This window comes from Anomalospiza imberbis, chromosome 6 (assembly GCF_031753505.1).
Source record: "Anomalospiza imberbis isolate Cuckoo-Finch-1a 21T00152 chromosome 6, ASM3175350v1, whole genome shotgun sequence".
Taxonomy (NCBI): domain Eukaryota; kingdom Metazoa; phylum Chordata; class Aves; order Passeriformes; family Viduidae; genus Anomalospiza; species Anomalospiza imberbis.
In genome coordinates, this window is record NC_089686.1 from 53,084,664 (window position 1) to 53,099,140 (window position 14,477).

The 14,477-nt window shown below is 40.3% G+C and overlaps 1 protein-coding gene across 1 annotated transcript in view; it reads left to right on the forward strand.

Moving 5' to 3' along the window:
- The first annotated feature begins 3,560 nt into the window (after positions 1-3,560).
- The window catches only part of SLC17A6 (solute carrier family 17 member 6), a 28,037-nt gene continuing 17,120 nt past the window's right edge, over positions 3,561-14,477 (forward strand). Inside the window, exons 1-3 of the mRNA XM_068194191.1 lie at positions 3,561-4,033; positions 7,073-7,325; positions 8,287-8,405. Of these exons, the coding sequence (XP_068050292.1) occupies positions 3,948-4,033; positions 7,073-7,325; positions 8,287-8,405 (458 nt within the window). The 5' untranslated portion in view covers positions 3,561-3,947. The remainder of the gene's footprint in view (positions 4,034-7,072; positions 7,326-8,286; positions 8,406-14,477) is intronic.

The window sequence follows — 14,477 nt, forward strand, 5'->3', positions numbered from 1 at the left end:
TTCAATAAACAGTTTAATATAAAAGAGTTTAGAAAGCTCTTGCTTCTTCCAGAAAACCTTTCTGGTGGCCTGGCAAGCATGATGATTATTTTGGCATTGCTGTATGATTTTGCAGTTCCATAGTCCCAAAGAAGGTAAAAAATTGCTTTGTTCTTCAGGTAATATCAAATTCCATTGGATTTAGTGGACAGCTACCATAAAACAGGAGTAATAATCAGATCATAATTCATATTTTTGAGGCATGTTCATGCTACCCTCAGTACCAGAAGTCTGTATTACACATAGGGGTTTAATGGCATAACTAAGATTTTGAGCACATGATTTTTTTCCTGAAGATGACACTGTATTATTGAGAGCAGTATTTTGTCACCTTTCTGTAAACAGGAATAACAAAATGTCTTAGACTTTGTATGTATGATCATATGAAGTTAAAGTAACACATACTTGCTTTTTCAAAATGGATCATAAAATATATGACCATTTATAAATTCTGCCTGCATGACACTTAGGAAAGAGAAAATTCATTTTGCAATGAATCAACAGCAAATATAAGGTCAAAAATAGAATTTAAATAATTACTATTTTTAAATCACTGGTAGTTGAAAATATTAGCTTACTGTGTAGTTTTCTTCAGAAAGACTAAAACTTAAAGACAAGGGATTTATATTGGAGTATTGACTTTGAACTTCTCTAAGAGAGCTATACAATATTTAGGCACTATTCTGAGGGTTATCGTAGCAAATTTCGAGATTAGATACATAGCAATAGGAAAAAATGAGCTAAGAACCACATCTGTAATTCTTCACCACTGAAAGAGATTAACTTCTTGAAATAACTCAGTTCAAAATGTGTAAAAGTGAGCTATTTATAGAAATAAAAAGGTAAAGATTCAATCCTTTAACCTTCACATGAGCAAAAGTTAAAGAAAATACAGTGACATTAAGCAAGTTGTATTTAATTGTAAGATTTCAAGAGGAAACAAAAAGTTTTCTGTTCTATGTGAAAAACACAGACATCTGCAGCATCTTGGATTACACCATATCATCCCACAGATACTGTTAGAGCCATTTCAGAGCCACAATTTTTACTTAGCAACTTTGGGCTGAATCTCTTTCCTCCTGGTCAATATGTGAACATTTAGCAGTGATCATCTGGACTAGAACATTCTGCATAACTTCCTATTTCCCTTTACCACTGACACCAGTGAAAAGAGCTCATTGTGATTTCACTGAAGTTTGAGCACACTTTTGTGAGTGGTCTGTCTATGACAGCTGTTTGTTAGAAAAATAATTATCAATAACAGTTTTGATTAATGTTATGTGCTGTTTCGTCTAGAAATGGCTTATTCTACCAAGGTTAAATACTTAATATATTATGTTTAAGAAGCTGAGAAGACTGTACAAGTTTTGTATAACTAATGAGATTAGCTGTCTACTGCTCTCATGTGAAGACAAACCAGCTGAGATTGATCCAGATGTGACTCAGTAATATCTGCATGTATCATCTGATAGACAAAAAATTTCTATTTCAAATAGCTACAGCAGCAGTGCCTAGTCACTATAGGATTTTACTGTATGAGGGTTGCTTGCTATTTTACATATTTTATGCAATTAAGGACTATCTAATTCTCCTCTACTAGGAGAAAAAAACAGGAATGTGCCATCTGGACTTTTCTTCTCCATTTTGGTGTGATATGATAAATTATTTATCTTTCCCAAATCAATCATCATTTATTTATTAAATGCTATTATTTTGCTAATAATTATTGCTGCTACTTAGTAGCCATAGCATCAAAGCCATGCCCATGCTGAGCTTTCTAAAAAAAGGGCCAGAGTTCCTTGCACAGCATAAACAAAACACCCTTGCCCAGCAGGCTTTACAGCCTCAAATTCCAGCTCAGAAAAGGACTCTACCTTTCTGAAAGACTTGAATTACAGAATCCAATCCCATTTAATGCATCCCTGCAAAACAATATTCTGTTCCTGCTGCCTCTCAGAAAAATCTATTAATATGGGTTTCCTTTGAGCATCTGCAATGGCACAGTGGAGCCATGACACACTGGGAAGACGTGCTTATGTAACTGTGCAGCTTTTCCTCTTCTGGGAAAAAACCTTTCAGGTTTGTAATGGTAGTGACAATGCTGCAAACCACATCCAATAGCTACCGTGATGTAGAAATCAGGGCTGTGTTATGATGCTAATTGGCAACATTTCTATTTCATATGCTTTATTTATAATTTTCTATTCCAGTACTTTGTAGTTCTTTTACAATTTTGAACGGAATTATTGAAATTCCACATGGACCAGTCATTATGGGAATTTCAATATTAAAATAATTGGTCTTGTAAAAATACAATGCTTTGGTGCTGTAAAACTTCAATAACCCTCCAGCAGAGGGCAACATCTGAAAGAAATATTTCTATAAACCCAAAGAACAGTTCCTTTTAGGATATTGCAACTACAACGTATATTATATCAGGTAATCTTCCTTTGAAAATACAATTTGGATTTAGTTGCCCACTGGGCAAGTGAAGGAGCTTAATAATATTTAAAGGACTTGTGTAAAACGCACATTTTTTAAAGTAGCACATTACAGAAACTTTAAGATTAAAATGAAATAAGAGAAATATAATGGCGATGACTTAGAAATACCGATTTTTGCATCTTCCATTTTCTTCAAAGAGATAAAAGTTTCTTATTATTAGATACTGAGAGGAAAAACAATTATCTTCAGAATATGCTCAGTTCATTTCAGTGCTGTAAACACCACAAATCAAGACTGAGTGTTACAGTGGCCTGCTCAGAGGCATGAAACAGAGGACCAAAAATATGTGGAATATATTAAATGCTTTAGAGAAAGCAGTCCCTAATGGATTCCTACCATGATCTAAAATAAGCTGCGTGAGTAAACGTGGATCCAGCGGTAAAAACAGCTACATAAACCCGTATCTATATACCTATACAACAGATAAGGAGTGCTATCTGTTTATAGCACTACAGCAGCATTATTGCGGCTGTGCCCGGTTTGGCAGGAGCGGGACTGGCTGCACGGAGGCCGCGTTCTTTCCGCTCAGCGCGCTGTGCGAGGGGCAGCGGCGCTCGTCCGAGGCGCGGGCGGGGCGCGGCGCTGGCCGCGGTGCTGAAGGGGCTGTATTACACATAGGGGTTTAATGGCATAACTGAGATTTTGAGCACGTGATTTTTTTTCCTGAAGATGACACTGTATTATTGAGAGCAGTATTTTGTCACCTTTCTGTAAACAGGAATAACAAAATGTCTTAGACTTTGTATGTATGATCATACATACATACAGCGCCCGGGGAGGGGAGCCGCGGCCGCGCCGCGGGCAGCGCCGCGATAGAGGGAGGGAGGGAGGGAGGGAGGGAGCGCGGGCGGGGGCGGCGGACACGCCGCGGCTCCGCGCCGCCCGGGGGTTCGGCCCGCGGCTCCGGGGACTCGGCAGCGTCTGCCCAGGGCGGCGAGCGCACCCCGCCCCCGCCAGCGCTGCAGCCGGGGACACGGAGAGCCGGCACTGCCTCGAAACGCTCCCGCTCGGAGACCTCTGGCCCCTCCGTGCCGGGCATGGCTGTACCTCCTCCGCCCGCCACTGCTGAACCCTACGAGGCCGAGGAGAGTTTCTGACCGTGCCTGGCAACTCCGTGCTGCCGGGAATCCCGGGGGCTGCCTGCAGCGCGCTCCGACGCCCCTCTCGCTGCCGCACACAGGCGCGCTCCCTCGCCCTCGCCCCCCCCGACTCCGCACGCCGTCTCCACCTCGCTCACACACACACGCACGCACTCTTCCTCTCATTCTCCCTTTACCCGTAGGTGAACCGATAGTCATTGAATGAAGACGAAAAGTTAAGAGATTAAACCAATATGAACCATCGTTGCTCGTAGCAGTGCCGTATCCAGAGAAGAGCATAATCCAGCGAGCATCCCCAAAGGAATGGAGTCGGTAAAACAAAGGATTTTGACTCCCGGCAAGGAGGGATTGAAGAATTTTGCTGGAAAATCGCTTGGTCAACTCTACAGGTAAGACCGATATCTCTTATAGGATTCTACTTCCCAGAAGAATTTGGAAGCTTTTCGTAAGCGCCCGATGCTGCAGGAGGTTGAATGCTTTGAGGTTAGCGGTGGCAGGGTTGGGAGCTGTTGTGATTCTGCTAGATATAATCTAGATCCTGGAAACTAGTGCTGAAGCTGTTCAATATGGCACCCTCGTAACTTCCCTATCTGACTCGTAGATGGTGTCAGTAAAGATGCAGCAAAAGATTACCCCACCTTTCTTCCACAAAAACAGGATCCCTTCTTGAAATCCTAATCAGGAGAGAGCAGCAACCTGTATTTTTGTTCCATCTTAATTTCCCAATGCACTCACAGGATCTTGCCCTCTGCCCTTAACAAATATATTTTTTAAAAATCTGGTTTTGATTAGTCTTGTCCTTTGTGTAATTCGTCATCAGATGAAGGTAAACATGAAAATGTATAAATAATTGATATCCGAATGGTTTTTTTTCCCCTGAAGCTGAAACATATAGAGGAATGTGTTTAATTATTTATCCATCTGCCTTTAGAAGCATCTGCTTGTCCTATAAATTGTATACAGCTGCAATTGCTAAACTCAAAAGCATCACTCTTATATATTTATGTGTGCAAAGAACATTTCTATCGTCATCGAGCCCTGTGCACACAGATAAATAAACCCAGATTCTTGCATACTCGTGAAGAGCATGTACTAAAGTTCACACATTGTTCTCCATCCAATCTGGTGACTTTAGTGACCTCCACAACGTCTGAGAATAGTTTGTGAAATTCCAATAATTTTCGATTGTACCGTCTGCTTGAAATTACTCCGAAATATTTGGTTTGGCTTGGGGTGTTTTGTTAGTTTGGTTTGGGTTTTGGTTTGGGGTTTTTTTTTTGTGTGTTTTTGGGGTTTTTTGGTGTTTTTTGTTGTTGTTGGTTTTTTTTGTTTGTTTGTTTGTTTGTTTGTTCGTTTGTTCGTTGGTTTTATGGTTTTGGGTTTTTTTGGGGTTTTTTTTCCGAATTGCAGCTATAAGGTAACTGCGGACTTGTCTGCCCAGGGTAGGTCACGTAAAAATCTTTTTTCCATACCTATGCGGCAGTGCTGGGCACAGACATCAGGCTGTTTCACAGCATGAGTCACAACTTCTGCTGCCATTTTAAGGGAAGGGGACATATCAGTGAAGTGATACAGACAAAATTAAGGCTTCTATTTTCATAGGAAGTGTACCATTAAGAAAAGCCAAAAGCAAAATTAAAGTCATCAACAATGCAATTAAATTCCTACAGTTTTTGATTATATTTAAGTAATTTTCAATAGCTGAAAATTAATAATAATACATGATAAACCAGAATAACTGCTTAAAATATAATTTAGGAAATAGACAATTTTCGTTCTTAAAGACTTTACAACATTTAAATAAAACTATTATCTCTACTACTTGTAGTCATACAGTGAATAATGGAGAAACGGTGTTTGTATTTTTCAGCAAAACTCCGTTTGAATTCACACCTCGACTAACAAACGCGCGATTTGCTAATCTTTTTCAGCTCCCGGCAATTAAGTACTTTGTTTACTTTTCTTAGAATCTAAACAATTTTCTTGCCTCTTACACATTGATTTCCAGTCTATTTCCGAAGACAAGGCGCCCATTCAGGGAGAAAACACTCCTACCCTTTATCCACACGAACGAATTTTGAACATAAACCCACGGTGGTTTATTTTATTCACAACTTAAGCACATTTCTTAATGCCGCGATCTTTAAGCATGGAAATAATACGCCCAGAAAAGAAAAATCAGGCGAATTTCAGCTGAGTAGTTTTTGGAGAAAATCCCTGTATTTTCTCCCGAACACGGATAACCTTTTAAGCCTTATTCTGCTAATTGTTCCTGTCCTATCAGCCGGATGAATTAACCTGAAAGAGATGCTCCTCCGAGTGAGAAAACACTTCTACAGCAGAGTTGAGAGGTAGCGGTTGTTGAGTCCAGAGTGCCGGCAAATGGTCACGTATTTGCTTCTCAAGACGAGAAAATTGGTTAGCTTTTCTGGTTTTTAAATATCTCATTGATTTCAGAAGAAGATTTAGGGATTCAGTGTGGGGCAATTGCTCTATAAACCTGATTTTTCTTACTACCGACACAGCGTTTAAAAATATTAAAAAAAAAAAAAAAAACCAAAAAAAAAAAAACCAAAAAAAAAAAAAAAACAAAAACCTGAATGTTCGAATGTTCTAAATCACCTTTCGTGGTATTTTCCAGCTGATTAGAAATAGCTGCAAACAACAATTTCCCTTCAGATTCCTTCAGATTGTTCTCTAGGAGACACGATTTTCAAATAAAACCGAGGGAGTGAGGGCAAGGAAATAGTACTTAAAGCTGCTCTGGGAAGGTTAAACCTGCTAAGTGGTCAGACGCTCCCAACGTGCAGCTGAGCACAGAGACCTTTGGGAAAGCCTTCTCCAGTGATGCCAGTTCTCTGTCACGTTTTCCTTCACTGCAAGTGACAGCCATTTTGCAAATCTAAAATAAATAGCAATATCGCCCTCTCCTCCTCGCTCCTCCCTCCCGTCTTTCTCTCTTAACATTTCTTTAGTTCCCAGACCTGAAGCGAGGTGCACACCAAGATCACTCCCTTGGTGTTTCGAATACAGCAAGGAGGTAATAAAACCTCCAGAAGCCTGTTTCTGTCTCTGCGCCTCTTGGGCTACCCAACATGGCGCCTCTGCAGTGGTTACAGAGGATGTCTTCTTGATGTGTCCTACATATTTAAGCAGAAGTCTTTAATGATAGATGAGCAATTCCCAGCTAGAGCTCCTCCCTGGGCTGCTGCGGAGAAGTGGCGGGAGGAGCTGGGGATGACTAATCGTGACTCTCACAGGTCATTGCTAAAGAACAGTTGAAGGTGAATGGGAAGGAAGGAATAAATCCTCAAATCAATCTCCAAGCCAAATGAGCGAAGGGAGCGGTGAATTTAAGCCTCCAGCCCCCCGAAATTTTTGTGCCTTCAGGCGGCCAGGCCTTGACTTTCTCTTCTTGTGTCGGGCAGAGTCCTAGAGAAGAGGCAGAAGCCCGGGGACACCATCGAGCTGACTGAAGATGGAAAGCCCATGGAAGTCCCCGAAAAGAAAGCCCCGTTGTGCGACTGTACCTGCTTCGGGCTGCCTCGGAGGTACATCATTGCCATCATGAGTGGACTGGGATTCTGCATTTCCTTCGGGATCCGGTGTAACTTGGGAGTGGCCATCGTGGATATGGTCAATAACAGCACCATACACCGAGGAGGAAAAATTATAAAAGAGGTGGGAACTTTTCCCTCGTAAATCCCACAACCTCCCCAGTACAACTCTCAGTCAAACACCTCGACACAGGTGGAACGGGCTCTGGATGGTTTCGCGGCATTTCCCCCCACCTGAGCCCCGATGCTCCTCGGTCCCTCCCCCCTGCCCGGCCCCACCGCTGCCCTTCGAAGGACGGAAATCCCGTTCTTGATGCAGAAACAATTTCTACCGATTATTTCTACTTTTGCATTTCAATTCCTATCCCCATTTTGTGGTGTTATTGTGCGGGCAATTCGCCCCCCGCCGTGTCTTTCCCACACAGCCTTGAAAAACGCAGATATCTCCTAAAGTAAACGTAGGCATGGGAGAAGGGGGCATCGAATAAGGGGCTCTTAGCGGGTGCAGGTCGTCGTAAAGGAGGCGGGGAGGTTTTGCAGGAATGTTTGAAAACACCAGGGTGAATTTGCTTTGACAAAAAGCCTTAAATGATAAGAGCCGTTTTAAAGAGAGGTAAAGTGTGGTGATAAAGATGTGACAGACGCAGATGAGTCTTTAACACCCATATCCACAGACGAACCCTTTACGGCTTGCGACCCGCACAGGCGAGAGGTGAGTGCGGGCTGTGCGCCCACGGCCCGCGCAGGGCTGTGTCTGTGAGACGGAGGTGCCAGCGCTGCACGGCTCTGCCCTGTCTGGACATCCGTGCCTCGGTCGAGCCTCTCAGGGTACACGGGGCACCCCTGGCCCTCTCTTGTCCCAGGGAGGCACGGGCGGTGCTGGTTTCATTGCTGTTGCTGGATTTGTTTTGCTGATCTGGCGGGCAGCCGAGTGTTTGCCGCGGGGGGCTGGGGCAGAGCCCGGCGCCGTGACCCCTTCGATTGCTCTGCGGGTGAAGCTACTGCGGGTGAAAGCTCTCAAGTGGTACAATTATAGCCTTCCTCTTGTCTTTCTCTCTTTCTGTCCCGGTCCCTTGCATTGGAAGAAAGCGAAGTTTAATTGGGATCCTGAAACAGTTGGCATGATCCACGGCTCTTTTTTCTGGGGATACATAATCACCCAGATCCCCGGAGGGTACATCTCATCCCGGCTGGCAGCGAACAGGTAACAGCGCCTATACAGCGCCAAGGACCCCTCCCGTGCGGGGCCGGGCTGCGGAGCAGAGGCGCGGGGCTGAGCTCGGGACAGCCGGGGCTCCTCTGCACCCCTCAACTTAACCCCGATCAAAGGCACGGCCTTAGGAAGGGAAGGACCTCTTGCATGCGATCCGGGACCTCCGCTGTGATGGTGTATTGCTCACCCTCCTTCCAGCAATCCCCCGGTTTTGCGGGGGATATCTCATGTTGGTTTCCTTTTTCTTTAGACAGTCACTTAAGGGAGGTCGTGGCAACGATATTCAAACAACACGTATTCAGAGGCAAATTCAAAGATCCATTAATTCATCAAAGCTTGAGAGATTTTTTTTTTCCTGTGACTGAATTAAAGAATTTTATTATTTTTGTTTTAATGAAAAAGAAAACCGTGAGCAAGAATTTTTCATTAAAGCATAAATGAATTTAGAATGGTCGAAAAACATGCTTAAATGAGACTTCCACAATGAAAAGGAAGTGCAGATGGTCCGGGGACTTAAGGACTCGTTTCTATGGTGTCTGGCAATTTTTCAAGCACCCAGGGTGCGATTCTACCTGTTAATTAGATCCACTGAGTATTCGAGACACATGAGGCTTTCACATCCCTGCTTAATGCCACAGGCCCATCGTTTGCAGAAGCAGCAAAGGTCCTAGTGCCACTCTTCAAACCAGTACCGCACTAAGTACAAATGGATACTAAACTCAGCCATATATACCTTTAACTCTTCTCAGGAGTGGGCAACATGAAAGGTAGGCCTGGATGGGCAGAGAAGCTTAGCCTAATGAGCAAGATGGCTTATGTGTGCTTGAGACTGAGAGGAGGGAGGGAGTGTGGCTAAAGCAAAAAATGGTCTCCTCAGGATAAATACCTTTTAGACAGCTCTACAGTAGAAACGAGTGTTTACAAACAGAGAGATACTCTGTAATTGAGAAAACACCAATATCCTACCCTTAAAAACAAATCAAAACACATAATTTTTGAACTGCGATGTCCATTGTCTTTCTGTTTACAAGTGCCATCTTTCTCATAATGGTTCAGAAATATAAAAGACTTTTTCAAATAGCCATTAACGGCCATTTAAAGGATTATTTACTTTTTCATCCTCCTTTAATAATTTTTGCATCTTTACACAGTCTGTAGCTACTCAGCATTAATTGGAGTTTTGGTTGAGTAAAGACTGCAGAATCTGACCCAGAAAATCAAAAGCGGTCTTCATTCACCCAAACAACATCAGAAAAGCCATTTGAACCAATTCATATGTAAAATGATGCAACTACAACGATTTGCAAGACAATGGCAGGGGCATTGCCAGGAAAAGTCAGTAGTAGAAGCACAGAAGTTGTCATGTCAAATCAGATTTTTCTTCACAAACATTTGCATTTATGACAATAACTGAGTACTACTCCAGTTAAGGTAGGTGTATTTTATCTACTTAAGTATTATTCCTGTGGAAGCACTTCATGACTCAGGTGTATTTTATCATTTCCAGGCATCTCAGTGCCTTATATATTCTGTGGGGAACCCAGGTTTCTTGGAGTATCTGCCCCAAGTGGTGTGATGAAACACCTCCTTTTCTTTTTGTGTTTTCCACAACCAAGTCAGTAACTGTAACTGGACTAGGGATATTTTTCACATTGGGAGACTGATGATTATCTGGCTAGAGTTTATGACCCTTTCAAAGATTCAGATACCATTATGATACTGCTGATACTTGCTGTGGTCTTCACACTCCATTAGTCATTTGGGGAATATGTATAAATGCTGATAAACTTGTGGGTACCAAAGGATCCAGTCAATCAGATGATATGTTAAACTTTTGGTTGACTGAATTCTGTTCAATATATGACACTTGAGTGCAAGGTAACATTAGAGAGGGAAGGACCATTCCAAAAAGTAGTCTCACTGAGTGGGATCTTAAGCCATGTGGGACTAGAACTACATCATAAGCTTCCAGCATGACGCTCTACTAAAGTAATCAGTGTAATCCTAGAATGTTTATTTTTCTTTATTTAGTGCAATGAGTGTATTTAAGTTAATGACATTGACCTTGGATTTTTGTGGGTAATTTGGACACATTCATATTAGTATGAGTGCTGAAAAATTAGAGATTGCTTTAGAGATCTTTAATTGTTTCAAAAATAACAGTATAAAGTGAAGCCTAGTAAAAGAAACAGCAAGAACTATGTATTCAGGATACATGTATATAAAAAGATTACTAGGAGGTAATCTGATTGTAAGTATGCATAATAATTGCTTGGAAAAATTGCTTGGTATAAGTGTATGCTTTAGTCCTCTGGAAAGAGATTACAAGAATCAGGTATTGAGAGCCATACAAATGTTAAAAAGCTTAAATAGTAACAATAATGACTACCCACCACTGGTCCAATCAGAGTAATTACGTTGTAGTCTTTTTCATTGGGTTTTAAATTCCTATAATGGAAGTTATATTTTAGCTGTTGTGAAATGTTTGCAGTAGAGGGACAATTAAGCAAAACCTAAGGGATAAACAAGGGTAAAGGGCTGTTGCCATAGTGAATTTCAGGCTACATGGTCCTATAAGTAAGTACATGTTTTGTTTATAATCTAGAAATTTAATAATTTAATTCAATTAATATTGCCTATTTCACATTTATGCTACTGCAGCTGTCTGTGAATAAACTACCTGCTGTGCTGTCACACATGTATGGAAAGGTGTGAAACTGTACGCAGTTTTATTACTTCATCTCAAGATAATTTGAGTATCACTATATTTTAAACTTCTGATGCACCCTTTAAATATCCTTTATGCTGGAAACCAAAACCCCTTGCCCTACCAAAAGCAGTAGTAAAATGCTGTGACAGTATTTCCTCATTGATTTCCTAAGTGAACTGTTTAAAAATTTACTGTAAACCAGGAAAGATTCTTTGAAATTAATAGGGCATTTTTAGATTATGCAATAGAGAATCAATTCCCAATGCAGTTATATATTTAAAATAGAAATGCCAGTTTTGACTGCATGTGCCTAGCATTTTTTCAAAAGTAAATCTGCAATAATCACAGATTATTTTTTATAAAACAAAACTGAGTAACCATTTTAGCTCATTTGTGTATACTCAAACATTAGAACCTTCTGACACAAAGAGACCCAAAGGGCAGAATAGAATGCCAATTTTTTAATAATTAAAATCACCTATGGCAATGTCATATATTTCCTATTATCTGTCAAAGCTCAAATCCTGGCACTATTCACATTGAAAAATGTAACTACATGACTATACTACATTTCTCTACATAATTATCTCTCATCTATGCGGAACTCTTAATCATTGTCATTCTAATCTGAATGAAATTATACAAATTAACATTTCACTTCAAATTAATCTGTGTTTCTCAAGTGCCATTCTTCTTGTTATTAAAGGCTAAATCCTTTTCCCCAGCAAGTAATCTGATAGGATTATTTGTATGAATAAAATGAATGATATTTCAGACAACAGTCAGTACATCTTGTCTCAGAATCCCACGTTTTCACTGAAACTGTCATTAGCATGTCAGTGAAATCAGAATCTCTCTAACTCAGCCTTAATGACAACAAGCATAAAAATTTAAGGTAAAGTATTGGTTTAGAAATACAAATAGAAAGATGTCCAGAAGTCCACACCTTTATATTTTAAAAAGAGAAATTGTTCCATTCTTTTATCAGGTAGGCATATTGTGTATTTTCTGATTCTCAAACAATGATTAATTCACAGCATGAGCAGGGGATTAGTGGATGATTAAATAAGTGCCAACTTCTGAACTTCTGAGGACTTAAGATGACCTTGCATTGTGAGGGAAACCCCCCCCCAGAGCTGCACTTGCCAACCCCACCTTTCATATTCAGTCCAAAATCCTGCAGATTGAGCTGGTCTCTGATCCCTGGCACTGCTGTGGGGCTCATCTGTTTCCAGGCAAAGAAGCCAATATTGCACAAAAATCCCCAAGATGATTTTGTCACCCTACTGCATTGCAGATTCTTTTAAGTACCAGTCTTTCCAAGAAGGGGACTGGGGAAACTGGTAGCTGGTGCTGCTGCTCCCTCTGCCATATGGTTCAGGGTCCTTCCATCTTTCTGTCATGAATGATGAAGCTGTTTTCACAATTTAATGATGCAACAAGGGATTTAGGTGGGGGTTTTGCTTGATAAAAGGGGACCTCAGATGTGTGACAAAAATTAATAATGTATCCAAGCCCTTATTATACTAGATTAGATGGTGGGAGGTCGGCTTTTACATATTAATGCTTCATGAAGGCCTTATAATAGGATTTAGTATGAAGAGCACAGAGACACATCCCCCTCCTCCCATATACACATATGAATGAAAATAACCTGTTTTATCTTGATTTAAGAAAGCTAAATAAAGCTGTTATACTATGGTTTCTGGCCACAGACTGTTTTTAAAGAGGTTTGGTTTTAAGCAATTCACATATGAAGCATGTTCAGCCTAGGACTGATGCTTGGGAATAAGTGTTAATTTCTAATGGCAAAGGTAGGTTATTCTCTCTGTTTTTTTGGGAGGCTGAGTTCATCAACCACTCCAATATTCATGGCACAATGCCAGTTTTATTAGCCCTGTGCTGTTTTATGCAAATTAAAGGCCCAATTCAGAAAAAAAACCCACTACATTCTGTCTATCATTTAGGAAAACATAAATTGTCAGGGTGAGCATTTCATAGGGATATGTTTACAGTAGAGAGGTCAACAGAGTTATCAAGAAACTAGCCTGTACTAGACATAAGTCAGAATGACTATATATGCCACAGAATAGCTAAACAGTGTCTGCCCATAATGGCTTCAGTTCTACTAAGTTAATTTGAAATACATAAACAAAAATAAAAGTCATCCCAAGAAGGGTTATCAGTGTGATTACAGACTGAAAAAGACAACTAGACTAAGACAAATATTATCAGGAGTATTTAGGTTACGAAGGAAATGAAGATGTGAGATGATAGGTACATATTTTTTTAAAAATCAATACAGGTAGTGTAAGTCTTCTAAATGAGTGGTTACTCACAGTTTGCAGTCAAGGAGATGAATACAAAAAACAGCTGAAATTGCATGTGGAACAGCCAAAAAAAAAAAAAAAAAAAAGAAGAAAAAACCCCACATTATTATCAAGCAAAAAAATCTTTTCATAGTCAGTAAGAGCACTGTGTATGTTTATGCACATTAGAAGCAGGTAAGCCATCATTAATAGTGCTTAACTTTTACCTTTCAAGGTACCTCATGCAAGACGGTTATAGGCTAAAATGTTATTTTCTCTGTTATTGAGAAGCAGCTGTATAACACTACATTGACAAATGTGGAATTTTGAAACTAATTAAATACGAGGGGGAAGTAATCCTCAAGACAGAAAATACAGAGAACCAAATTTATCCTTGACTAATTTTTTCAAGACTAAATTTAAAACTTTCAGAATTTAGCCCTCCTTGTTGATCTATAACTACAGGAGTAGGGTTATATTTGAAATTTGAACTTATTTTTTGTATTCCATCCTCTATTAATGAAAATACTTTGAAATCCTTATCTGTATAAAATCCACTATACAGTTTTCATAAAATTACACCAGATACTTTCAGAAAATCCTACAATGATTTGGGTTGGAAGAGACCTTAAAGATCATCCAATTAGGACCCCTATGTCATGACACCCCTTTCAGAACAAGTTGATAAAGAAACTTCTTATTTATTAGGATTATATCATCTAGATATGTCAATGCTGTCAAATAACTTTGCCCCCAGTTCTCTTCTAGTCCTGAGTTTCCACAAATCCTTACTGTATTAACAGTGGTATCTAATAAATAAAACTGTCTCTGAAATAAAACCCAGGAGTGCTTCTGAGCCTTAATTGCACACACTCTATGCAACAGGTATCCTTAATCACCCCTACTTGCTTTGTTACTGCAGTCCAAAACATTTTGTACACCAGAATTGATGCAACAAAATGTTATCTAAGTTGGTTGCATAAAAACACTAATGTCACTGTCATTTTGCTCTGAAGGAATCTGCCTTTGCTCTGAGCAATCCTG